Source organism: Centruroides vittatus, unplaced genomic scaffold, assembly GCF_030686945.1.
Source record: "Centruroides vittatus isolate TY-2023 unplaced genomic scaffold, ASM3068694v2 contig_884, whole genome shotgun sequence".
In the NCBI taxonomy this organism is placed as follows: domain Eukaryota; kingdom Metazoa; phylum Arthropoda; class Arachnida; order Scorpiones; family Buthidae; genus Centruroides; species Centruroides vittatus.
In genome coordinates, this window is record NW_027122576.1 from 513,196 (window position 1) to 527,661 (window position 14,466).

The following is a 14,466-nucleotide window of genomic DNA, read 5'->3' on the forward strand; positions in this document are numbered from 1 at the left end:
TTTCTTTTCCTGTATGGTTTTATGCATAAATTAGGCTGGATTCCACCCTACTGAGTCATTCGTGATCCACTCAAATATTAACTCGTCAACAAGCAGTCAGTAATGTGTATCATGTAGTGTGCTACTGTTTTAATATTTGAAAAATAAAAATTCTTATTGAAATTACGAACAAAGTAAAATCAACTTACTTATTAGAATTTATATAAAGTATGCATACAAGTAAATTACTGATGTATGCCCATTCTTACATTCTTAACTTTTATCTATTTAATGACAGTGACTCTTCTCAACTGGAAAACATTAGAAATTAAAAAACTAGAAAGAAGTCCATAAGTCACATTCATGAAGTTTATAAAATCTGAAATGAGAACTGATCAACTATTTAATCACAATTTAATACCATTCATGTTATTTTCTTTTCAAAAGAAATAAAATAGTAAAGAGGAACAGAAGATAAATTTAAAAAAAAGAAAATAAACCCTTTAATTAATTAATAATATTTTCAAGACGTAGTTCGTCCAAACAGGGACCACCATTTATTTTTCTGTGCTTTAGATAATACAATCCTGGCAACCGACCTTTCCTTGTAGGCTACTAGCCGCCAAAATGCTAAAAAGTCCGTTAAAAAACACAAATTTTTTAAAATATAAACTGGCGATATACGAACTTCTTTTGCACCATCTAACCTTTTTGTTTCGGCTTTTTATCCATGAAAAATAGGCACTGGAGAATGTAGATTTTAAAAAGCTTCCTCCTGGTGACAATATTTAAACACCTTATAAACTAGAAAATAAACACTTTAATAAAAAATAGATAAATATTATACTTACAAAAAAATTGTGTATAATTTTATTCATTTAGTTAATGTTTTCTTGCAGTGTCTTACCAATGGGCTGGTAAAATGGATTCTGGGTTTTCTTCACACACTTAACACCTAAATTGAGAAAAGTTTCCCAAGAAAGTCCTCTTGGGAAGCACCCTATCTTGGTAAATTGCCCATGTCTCGTGTTGCCGTATTCCATCAGACCAATGTTTTATTGTTCATCAAATTATTATTTTGTGTGTTAAATGCAATTTATGATTTGGTAAGATGGAAGATGGCTTGCTTAAAAAGATATAAACATTTCTTAGTTTTCTTGTTTACACAATTCCACCTTTTATCAAAACCCATTAAGTTCAACTAAGCCACAATGGGGGTAATCGCATGGACAAGGCCCAATATAATAGCAAGGTTGAGGCTGAAGTTTTCAATGCAAAAACGTGTATGTCGGACGTTCAGCGCCACTTTCCTGTAAGCCTAGAAGTTTGGTAATGGCATTTAGGAAGTCAGTGGGATCATGCTTGACATTCTCAAGGCCATTGCCAAACTTCTAGGATTACAGGAAAGCAGCGCTAAACATCTGACATACATGTTTTTGCGTTGAAAACTTCGGCCTCAATCTCACTAAAATGGGTCAATTCCTGGAACTCACTACCAGGATTCAATCTGGGTCTTCCAGAATGGCAGATCGGCCATCTCCATCATCTATCCGTCTACTATTTTCTTAATTATGATTATTTTTTCTTGTTATAAGACATTACTACTATTTATGAAAATGAATAGATGTGATGACTATAACATTTATGTCATGATACTAATTAGAAATGACACTTGCTCATCTTAACATTTTACTCAAATTTCCTGACCCCTGCATCTCTTATAATATGGCATAATGACATGATAAAACAGCATTTTATTTACAACTATTTCTTATAAAATTGCTAATTGAAAGGCTGGATATTTTTATAAATACTGAATTATTAAAATTAAATAAAAGTAATTTATCCTGTTATTAATCCACAACCATAAAACTTGATGATTTCAAAAAAGTGCCATTATTTATTTACTTATTTATTCATTAACAAATCTTATAATCTATTACAAAAATATGAATTGATTAGATTTGCTCCTTAATAAATTTCCTGTTTTATAAAATATTAATAAACTGGAATTATTAAAATGAAAAATGATAAAAAAATTGTAAGTTAAATGGTATTTATCAATTTTTTGCACTTTGCTCTCATTTTACTTTCCTGACTGTTATGCATACATAACAATGGAAAGTATTAGAATTCTGTCAAGTCTCCATGTTTTGAGATCTCCTAAACCCGAAGTAAAAAAAAAAAAAAAATATATTAAAAAATTCTGTCAGTGCGTGTGTGGCACCTATTTCCTTTAATATCTCAGAATGGGATAAAGATTAAGAACTGAAATCTGGCTTAGTAACCTGTAACAGGCATTGATGCTATTAAATTTTGGTGATTAAAGGTTGAGGGAATGAGGAGATAGAGCAAGATCGTCTGTCATATCTTGTGAGGAGTTGGAATGAAGATTTTACTAGTTTACTTGATCTTTGCTATATTAAATTTTTAGTTTTTGATCATCAAAAAGTTTGCTTTTTAAGCTACCTGTGTTCTTTTTTTGTGTGTTTAATTATACTGAATGATCCAGAATGCCTTGGACCCAGCAGCCACTTCTGGTGCTGAGAATGTAAAATTTTCTTTGTTTTTTATTCAATGAAAAACTGGGTTTTCCTTTTTAATTTAGTATGGAATTTTTTTTCTGGTTTTTGTTTATGTATGCATATATTAATTAATTAATTAATTAAAGAAGCATTTATTTGCATATAAATTACTTGAGAAAGTAGTAGCAATTGCATTTATCATAGCTTTTCTCTGTTAAACAATGAACAAAAAACTAGCTAAAACAAAAGTGACAACTAATAAACTTTAAATGTAAAACCCAGTTTTCAATTTTTCCTCATATATTGTAATACCAGTAAATGTTTTATCTGTACAGCAACAGGTGTTCAAACTACACACCTATTAAATGTTTGCATGTGTGAATTGTAGTGCATAAATTTGTGTACATGTCTTCAGAAAGTGCAGAGGATACAGGATTGCATTCCTGTGTCCCCTCCACTTATTGAAGATTGTACTCCTGTCTATACACTAGAATTCATGTGTGTGCATGTAATTACAATTTGAATTTGTGACAACATGAAGGACTTCATGTTGTCACAAATTATCATGTTGCTCAGTATATAAATTTCAACAGAAGACTCAGATTCATACAAGATACGTTTTTATTACTATATAATTTTAATTATAACATAATGCACAATTACACTATGTTAATTTTAAACAGATCACATTAAAAATTCTCGACAAATATGAACAAACAAAATACGTTCGGAACACACATATTTGGTGAAAATCTGAATGTCACAAGTGAAGGTATCGGTATTTTTTTAAATCTGAATATCAGTTATACAAAGTACAGATTTATGAAATCTGAAAATATGTACTATATATGAGTACAATGGTACAGTTCATACTAATAATAATAAAACCAATAACAGATAAAGCATGGTTTAAAAATTTTTTTTAAACTGATATCAACTGTGATTGTATAGAATATTGTCATTAATACAAATATTTCATACGTAATTTAAAAAATAAAAGCTCTTTGTAATAAAATTTGTAATTTTTTTTTTTGATGCGGCTTTGACGGGATAAGTTACGGAGAAAATCCACAAAAAATTGATAACATTTTAATGGTAAAATACGGTAATAAAGTTGTACTGTAATAAATGCGACAGTTGATATCAGCTAACAATATTCAATATAAATATCGAAATATTAATATGGTCGAGATAATTCGGTCTTATAAAATTCGATGAGAAAGTGATTTAATACAATATTAATTATATATAAAAAGCACTTATAAAATTAAAACATAATCAATAAACAATATACAAATAACTTTACGTAAAATATTCAAATAAATAATCTTTAATCATTCAATAAATTATAGTGAAATATTAAACTAAAGGTTTGCTTATTCTAAATTGTATAGATGATAATAGGACTATCAAAGTACAGTTTTAACTGCATTATCTTTTGAAGTGTTCAGTTAAATAAGTTTAAAAGGCAGACACTTGAAAAGATCACTTGTCTTTCAAAATTATTATTTATGAATTAATATAATTTTATTTCTGTAAGGGAAAGTATTCTAAGAACTTATATGTGATCTGAAAATCATGTCCAAATTACTATAAAAATTTAAATAAATACAAATTAAACCATAATCATTAGACAGCAATGTCATCTAAAATAAATATAAATTCAGAAATTACTGTATTCCTGCTTATAAATCAACAGCAATGATTTAGACCTCATTTTCTAGATGAAGTAAATCATCATTGAAGATGTGAAAAAATTTTAAACTTTAAAATTGTAGAGTAAGATCAGTGAAACATGAAACAATTCTCATTTCTAATTCATAAATGAAAATGCCAAGAAATGATATTAACTTTCATCTATTAATAATAATGATCACATTTGTTGACAAACAATATAAATAACTGTACAAAACCCACAGCATACCATTAGTGTATGTTTGGTAATACACTAAAAAAATTAGCAAATAATATTCAGAACTTGTCCACGAAATAAGGCATCTATGAAAAATGGATAAGGTACTTTTCTTGCATAGGCATACCAGATACACTATATTAATCTTGAGATATTGGGCTTCACAACAGTGCATACATCACACTACAGAAAGCTGCCATACTACACATGTATCACATTGAAAATTCTTACACACACAGATGCATACACAAACAGTATGTAAACAAAGTAACAGCTTTTACTTTGACCTTAATCTGGCAAAGCACTAGGCACTGGTGTTAACCAAATAGGATACTTTCCACTGACTCAATAATAATAATAATACAAAATTTCATTCATTTTTAGGATAGTCGCAAAGACTGATGGCATTTTCTGTTTTCTCTTGCAAGTGTATCGCTGGCAAGACCGATACTTTGAACACAACATATACTTTACGAATAATATTCACTATATTTCTTATTTGTATCCAATGAAGTACGATAAGAAATGCCTGGAGACAAGTCACAAAAGAGGACCTTCTTGTCTCCTGGCATTTCCTGATATTGAGAAAGTAGTAGCAATTGCATTTATCATAGCTTTTCTCTCTGTTAAACAATGAACAAAAAACTAACTAAAACAAAAGTGGCAACTAATAAAGTTTAAATGTAAAACCCAGTTTTCAATTTTTTCTCATATATTGTAATACCAGTAAATGTTTTATCTATACAGCAACAGGTGTTCAAACTATACAGCTATTAAATGTTTGCATGTGTGAATTGTAATGTGTATATTTGTGTACATGTCTTCAGTAAGTGCAGAGGATACAGGAATGCAATCCTGTATCCTCTGCATCCTCTCCTCTGTGTCATTGAATACAAATTTAACATAAACTGTATACAAAGAATGCAAAATGCCCAAAGTATCAATCATGCCATTATACTTGCAAGAACAGATTTTAAAAGAAATATAAGCAATAACTATTTGAAAGATGATGGTAAAAATTCTTAAATGAAAATTGTTTATGCATAACTGGCTTCTCTCTACAATATTATGATGTAAATTTTTTCACAATTAAGAAATAAGCAAATATTTGATTCCCAAAAATTAATTTAAGGTTATTAGAGTAATTGTCATCGAATTTGTCATTACGAATATAGTATGGAAAATGTCTACAAGGTACTGAACTTCAAAAGTACTTTTTAGATTTTGTATATTGCAGTTAAAACTTCAATTTACTATATTAGATTGAAGGAATAAAAACAAATACAAATACAGATTTATTTTGAAAACTTCATATTGAGAAAATAAAATGACATTAGTTTTAGTTGCTTCAGAATGAGTCTAAATACTCTAAAATTTTCAAGAATAATCAAACTAAACTCATATGACAATGGTAAATCTGAAGGTAAGTAAATGCATTTCTAATGTTCCATCGTATTATAACCAAATAAAGATTCGGCAAAACTAAATTTTAAAGTAAAAAATGGTCCCAAACAAATATTTAACATACTTTTTACAAAATTTTAATGTAAACTATACTAAACACAGCATACAGAATTTAAAAAAAGCTAATGTTTTTTAAACATATCTTGAAATTTATCTATATTCTCTATGAAATATATCTATTTTAATATCTTTTTTAACTGGTACAAAACTTTTACATTCTACGAAAGATATATTACATATTATAGTACCGAATTGTACTATATGATATTGTGAATGACTCGACAGTCATAATGAACGTAAGTGTTCTTTAGAGAAAATTTTAAGTTTACTTACAATAGTTAATTCATAAACACTAAACATACCTGAGTATAAGATGATAGATATATATTTTATTGTTTTTTTCCCCCCTTTAACTATTAGAAATGGACAGATTGAAGAGAATTATCATTATTTGTATTGTAAGGAACAACAACAATCAAAATTAAGTCTAAAAACTGCAGAATATATTTATTATTATAATTAAAAAAAATTATAAATATATTTTTATATACAATATATATATATATTTTAAAAATTTAGAAATAATTAATTTTATATCAATACTTTCTTGTAATTTTTATATACATAGTATATTTAAAATAATTACACATAATCATCTCAATTTTTATTAATATTAATTTTATAATAATTATTATTATTCGGATTTTTATTTTACAATATAATAAATATGCATAAAAATATCACAATTTTTATACAGTTTCAGATGTTTTTCCTCATTTATATATATAAAGTTCTTTATGTAATATACATAAAAGAACTAAAATTATATTTGACTTAAGCGGCCCTGTTTACAAAAATTATATAAGATCACGGACAAATTTTACCATAATGAATACGATCAAATTATTTTAAAATGAAATTTCAACATTTTTCCCTCTCTTAAAACTGAAAAAAGTTTAAAGAGAGTTTAAAAGAATTTATAACTCACCATAAATTGAAGTTACAATAAGTTTTTGAGTTTTTTATATCAAGCGATATCAATAAAATAATTAGTGTTTATGTATATTAAATGAATCTTTTTATATTACATCCAACTTACCTGAAAGAAAAATATAAATTTTGTATATTTACCAAATTCAAATACAAAAATTTGAATTTGCTTCTACATTTTATATTATATTGTATATAATTCGAAAATACATTTTAATTGATATAAATCATTAGATTGTCATCAAAGTCATCTCAGAGCATAAAAATTCTTAATTATTCATATTCTTCTTATTATTTTTAGATGTGTGTGTGTGTGTGTTTTCCCATGAAAATCTGGAGGTTTTTGTATTGGAAGAATTTAATTTTTTTTCAAATTTCTTTATTTTTTATGTTGACAAGGAATATTGTAACATCAATCCACAGAAAAATTTATTTGAAAATGGAAAAATATTTTAAAATAATTTTTTCTTTCATCATTACTTTGTTTGGGCATTATTGATCTAGAATGTTATCTGGAAAGTGTATAAAATACACAAGAATATTTCTTTGAAAAAAAAAGGAAAATTATATTTGTAGATTCTGCTATTGATAAAGGGAAAAAATTCATAATTTTTCTAGTTAACAATTTTGTAAATTCTTTACTTTACCAAATTAAAGTGTGTACAAAAGTGTCAACTAGTATTATTCTATCAATTACTTCAATTTATAGTAATTATTTTTATATTTAAATTTTAATAAGGACTTAAAAAATTATTAAAATCTGAAATATTTGTTAAACACATTCAAGAATAGAAATAATTATCGATTGCAGTTTGAAAATGTAATCGTGAAATTAACTCGTAAGTTTAAGTTATTACTGAATACAGAATATAACTCAAAAAAATAATATTAAGAAATTATTTAAATAGAACTTTTGCTTATATACAGTTTCAGATTTATAATCATACAATTTTCAAAAGATGACAATCGTAAATGCAATGAATTTCCAAAATATAAATTTTCGCATAGATTTATTTACTGTAATATCTTTCATTATTAGAAGAGTTTATCACAAAATTCATATTCACAACAAGTAAAACCAGTGTTGTGAAAAATGTTTTTCTTTCTTTTCATTTTATTTTTCGATATTCAGCTCTATTATCAACTCACACTTACTTGGTTGCGCATAGGTATTTTGTCACCTGTATCTCGAGAGTGTAAGTCTTCGGCAAGAAGGAGCGGCTCACCGCCGATCTGCTGTTCTTGATTTAATGGACGAATTGGTACTGGAAGTTTGGAATACGGAAGCGTAACGGTTATCCTCCAGAGTACTAGCACAAATACAATGGACCACGTTGTCGTAAACCCCAATAAAAATGCCATTAATCCGTAAGAGTAGTAGTAGCCAACAGCACACAGTATTTGCCAAATAATAAATACAATCATGGACACGTTTTGACATATATACATTGAAATTGCACATTTCGTTTTATGAATGTTTAAAAGAACTTGATATCGATTATATAGGCAATGAGTCAAGAGTAGGACAACAGGTATGTAAAATGTCAGCATCTGTTAATAAAAAACAATTCTCTTTAGTATATTAAAAATTAACTTTTGTAAATATGAAATAAAATGATTTTAAATATTCAGCTACTATACCTAAGACATGCAAACGAACTGAAATATATAAATTCATATAATACAAATAAAAATTGAAGTTTAGGCCAAATAAATAACCAAATGTACAGTACATACGTATTTGGTTAAATGTTTGCTTTAAATTTTAGCTTTTATTTATATCATATACAATAGTATCTACTCATTGAAATCATGGATGTCATTACCAGTCATTTATTATTATTAGAATTAGCATATCCAAAAATGCAAGTTAAAATGCACTTATACAATTTTGCTTAAATTGTAATTGGAGTTTTGTTTATCGTTAGCATTACTACCAGGTAAATAATTTACACTAATTGCCTCAGCATATAGGAGACAACATGTCTTTGTTATTAATTATCATCATTATTCTTAATCCAGTGCTTTAAATCTTAAATGTTATTGATTTTAATTGTTATCTGCATACATTAGAATAGTTAAATTGCTAGCATTTCTTACTTCAACTAAACACTAACAGCTGTTAATAATGATACTGAAAAACCAGCAAGCAAAAACAACACTGAATGAATTTCTATTAACATATAACAATTATAGATTAATAAATCTTCAAGTTATGTTATATATTTTTAATTGTTTTAGCATGTTCTTTGAATGTCGAAGTCAACAAAACCAGAATTTCCACTAATTGCAGTCTTATTTACTTACACTGCTAATTGTTATCAGTTTAGGCAAGTCTTGAAGTGATTACAATATGCAGATTCTTTTATATTTAAAATTGAAATTCTATTTACTAAAATAAAAAGTTATTTAAATACAGAAAAAAATCTGAAATAATTTCATTGTTTTTGACAGAAAAATATATTATTAACAACAATATGTGTTTGATGTAACAAAAATGTTATCTATTTTATTTGTTTATTATTTTTTTAAAAATATTTCACATTTAATTAAATAGAGAAAGTTCCTCATAAATCTTTAATTTTTGTTTAAGTTATCCTATATTTTATATTAGGCATGTATCAAAAGTCAAGCTGTGTCTATTAACTTTCAGATATTTGAATTAACACCAGTAGCCAAATATGTACGACATATTTCCATAAATTGGCCAATCTGTGACATGTGGTAGCAAGTGCATTTTTGTCTTCATTGCCACAGGTGATAGAAAAATGCATGCTGCCATTATTTTGGTTTGCATTTGTGCCTTTATTGATTTTCTTCCCAAAGGCAAAAATCATTAATTTCTCCCATTATGAACAATTATTGAAGAAACTACAATAAACTTCCACACAAATATACTGTCATCTTGCAATGTGGCAATTGAAAAAATGGGCTGGAAAGTATTGTCTCATTCTCTGTAAGGCCCCAATGTCACCCTGTCAGACTTCCATCTGTTTGGTCCACTCAAAGATAGTCTTCAAGATATGCAGTTTAGTGATGACAGAGTGTCAAGGTAGTTAGTTTGCTCTTCAAACTTCCACATCAATAACGTCAAAACATAATTTATGGTCTGTTTTAGCAATTATGTCAAAAAGTAAAATTATGTACCATGTATTTATTACCACAAATTGCATTAAATTTGGTGTTATACAAGTCAAATGTTTATTGTTTAAATTTGATTGACTAAATTAGAAATTTTAATCATCAGAATAACAGTAATTGCATCCATAGTTTCTAAATTGAATTAAAAGTAATCTAAAATAAGTATTGAAAAATAAGATTTCAATATTTGTAAACAGAAATTTATTAAACATTACATTTAATAGCTCATTAATTGAAATTAAATTTCAAAACTTCTTTTTCAAGAACATAAATGTACATTAGTGCAATGTCCATCAGAAGTTAAGCTATTCATATACAATAGGTACTGAAAGCACACACTTGGACAGATGGAGTGGACAGAGGAAAAAATCTGCCTATGTTATAACACAGAAATTTCAAGAAAATTGTCACATGATAACTCTGTCATTAAGCCAAGTAAGGAAAAATTTCATTTATCATCATCTAATGAAGTTAGAATTTAATTTTGTTTTTTGTTTTGTAATTTGTTCAAAGTACTTCAAAGAATTTCATTTGAACTAATCCATTATTTTATAATTCTTGTCTAGAATTGTGCATAAATTTATTTGAAATTTTGTGAAATAACTAAAGTGAATGAAATTTGAATAGATTAAAACAATAATATGAATACAAATGATAAGTTGATAACATAACTAAGTTGTAACTATACACAAATAATGCTACTTAGTACAGAAAAATTGAATATATTGCCATTGTTAAAAGATTAAAAACAATCTAACATGGTCTTATGTATACCCATACATACATACAAGCATGTACAATCTAGCATAGTATTGGTTATAATTGTAAATAATCAAATTTGAATTTATACAGGGTGTTTCAAAACTATATGTTAGAAATGTAAAGACAGGTAGAGGGGACCTAAATAAGATTTTGTAAATGAATGTGGGTGCAGAAATGCAGCAAGAGGGTGCCTGATTGTCTGTTGCTGCTGGAAATGTGTGTGACATGCCTGACATTTTACTAATGTACACCAATCCGTGCGCTGCTGCTGTGAATCTTGTATTGCTGTTGGTGGTCGCTCTTTCAAGCAGCTATTGTAAACTTCTTGATAAATAAATTGTTGCTTTCCTTTGTCTTTACTTGTATTTTCACTTACCTGTTGTTAATACTGCCTTATGTGCTAGCACTTCAACACTGCATTTCTGCACCCACATTCATTTATGAAATCTGCTTATTTAGGTCCCCTCTACCTGCCTTTACATTTCTGACATATAGTTTTGTAACACCCTGTATATTAAAAATTAATTATTCACCATTATTTTGATTGCTATGAATAAAAGAATTTACAAACTAAATTCATTTATTCATAATATGGAGTTTTTATTACAAAATTAAAAATATATATATAAAAAAACTGAAATAAATTATTATAAAATTACAAAAGTTTTACAGAAATAAAATGAAATTAATCAACAGTATAGAGGTTGCAAAAAAATACTACATTACTATAGTAAAAATTATAAATAGATAAAAATACAAGTCATGAAATATAAAATTTATTAGGTTATTAGATAAGGAATTGACCAATTATACCAAAGAACACAATTAAAACTGAAAGAAAAAATTATAATGAATAGATTATCATTCTTTCATCATTAATTATTACATCTTAATGAATATATTTAAAGAAAATTGTTAATAAAATAAATCAAGACCATCTTTATCAAGTCAAAAAATAAGTAATAGGCATTAATTTGAAAATACAAAACAACAATAGAAGGAAAAATCAATGGTTAATTGCATAACAGTTTACAAGTTACAATAAACTTTTATGATTTAATCAAACATATTCTATTTTAATTAAAATAGAAAAAATGTGTACACATCAAACCAATCATTTTTTAATTGGTAAATTTAATTTTAAAAATCATATTATTGGGTTATCAGATTTACAGAATAACTATTAAATACATGGGTATACAGAATCATTTTTTGATGAATTACCCAAATCTAAGATGTTGCGCTATGAAGTTCTGATGTTCCACTTGTACTGACTCCAATAAGTAAGCACTATGTAACCTGTGTATACATTTTTTTTTAATCAATTGTATAATTTAATAAAAAAAACTGTATCCATATATAATACAATAAATTTAATAATTTGTACATTATTGTCCTAATTTATAATTTAATTTTTTTTTGAATATAGAGTTTTAAAACAGAAACTTAAATAACATATTAATTCATTAAAATTCTTATCATAATTTATATTTACAAATTTATACACTGTATATAATTACTGTATACTGTCTCTATTGTTCAAAAGCTTATTTCCAATATTTGACATCATAATATACTTGATATATGAATTTATAGCTATCAATTAATAATAAATAATAAAGTTTTAAAGGTAGAAGAGGAATGAGTAAGTTTTAATTTATATAGCTTTGAATCATATCAGAAGTTGATTCATAGAATCTGAATAGAAGTTACAAGATTCATAGAATAGAATAAAAGTTGATTCATAGAATACGTCTGATAAATCGACTCCCCTCCTGAAAAAATGAGTTCACGCCGTACAATAAGCTGTGTGGTGTGAACTCATTTTTTCAGGAGGGGAGTCAACTTATCAGAATTCTAAAAAGTGTGAAACAAAAATAGTATGTTGATTTATCCAGTGGCAACGAGTTAAACGATGTCGAATAAACTGAGTTTTTTAACATTAATAACATTAATGCCTATGTAAGTCGGCTGGGACCACAAAAAACTGATTACATAACCGACGAGTGTCAAGTTATCCGGGTGTCGACTAATGCGAAGTCAACTGTAATTTGAAATATTCAAAATATAACTATGCTGGTGCTCTTCTACTTATAAACAGGTTAGGTTCCCAAAGTTCTGTCATAAGTTAAAAACTAAACTAGAAAGTATATTTGTACACAGAATAACCATGTACAGTGGAACCTCAGTATACAACCTTAATCCGTTCCTGATGTTTGGACTTATACCAAACAGGACGTATACCAAACCAACCATTCCCATAAGAAGTAATGTAGAAATGATTAATCCGTTCTCATGTAAAAAAAACTCCTCTTGATATGGTATATTAATGGGGTTGTAAAATAATTGAAAAAATGTTTGAGCACAATAATAAAAGAATAAATTTTATTATAGATTTTTAAAGTTATTACAGTAATAATCGCAAATAATTGCTTCTGATACACTGTTGCCAGCACAGTGTTTTTCAGTTATCAAAAAGAAAAGTAATTTCTCAACGTGATCTAATGTCTCCGATCTCTGTTTAGAAATTGGTTTAACCCCTTTTGCAATGTTAGCAGATTTAGTAATGTCTTTATTTTTCACAATTGTCGATATCATTGTTCTCGGAATACGGTATGCAACAGCTAAATCTCAAACACGCATGCCACCTTCATATTTCTCAACAATCTCTTTTTTCAGTTCCATTGTGATTCTAGTCATTTTTTTAGTTTTCTGTTGCTTTTCATTTGCCTTGTTTGCAAGTCATGATTAATAAAAATAATAAAGTTTTACTTACAAATTAAAATCAGAAGAAATTTAACAAAGTTATAGACCGTGGCACCAGCGAACATCTAGTCTGGTCTAGTACACCGATAGTGCTACTTATTAATAGATGGTGCATATAATTGAATTAAGTTGTATACCGAACAAAAGTCGTATACCGAGCAAAATTTGTATTCCAAATTGGACGTATTCTAAAGCAGACATATACCAAGGTACCACTGTATTATTAGTATTCGATCCTTTGATGTACTTAATAGAATACATTACACTCATTTACCTGCTTGCTACTGCTTAGTAGCCAGTGTTTCAAATGCAGTTTTTTCACCTAATGCACTTAGTTTTATAATGTTTAGTTTCCACAAGCAACACTTCTTGCATTTATCTCTACTGCTAAATTTATTATTATGTTTTGGATGCATTTTTGAAGCACTAATCATAAAAGTTTAAAAAAATTTGCATGCAATATCAAAAATTGATATTACTCCAACATTACTGAATCTGACGCCATCTCGCAAGTGGCAACGGAACCTTAAAATTAGCATGAAAACAAAAAATAATGATATGTGATAGAAATAAGCCCACATCATTAAAAATTTATTTATTACCAGCCAAAAACTAACTTCAATGCCACCTCACAAGTGGCAAGAAAGCTTTCACAATCTGTGCAAACTTTAAATTTTAGACCTATGGTCAAATTATTCATATGTAGGAAGCTCCTACAATTATAAAAAATTAAGTCTAATATAAAAACATATTACCTTCCTAAATTCAATATGAACCAATAATAATCAATTTTATATCTTGTATTTTTACCATAAGGACAGAATTTATCCATTCATATTTCAAGTCTGTTTCCAAGCCATATATATAAATAAATTTTAGCAAAATTACAAATACATTTTACCTGAAAGAAAAATCTTTCAACAGATA

The 14,466-nt window shown here is 27.2% G+C and overlaps 1 protein-coding gene across 2 annotated transcripts in view; it reads right to left on the bottom strand.

The window, feature by feature from the left end:
* Positions 1–7,195: 7,195 nt before the first annotated feature.
* LOC136983639 (transmembrane protein 62-like) overlaps positions 7,196–14,466 on the bottom strand; it is a 59,943-nt gene continuing 52,672 nt past the window's right edge. For both annotated transcript variants that reach the window (XM_067280440.1, XM_067280439.1), the window contains one exon: positions 7,196–8,421. In XM_067280440.1, coding sequence (XP_067136541.1) covers positions 8,011–8,421 — 411 coding nt within the window. In that variant the 3' untranslated portion in view covers positions 7,196–8,010. The remainder of the gene's footprint in view (positions 8,422–14,466) is intronic.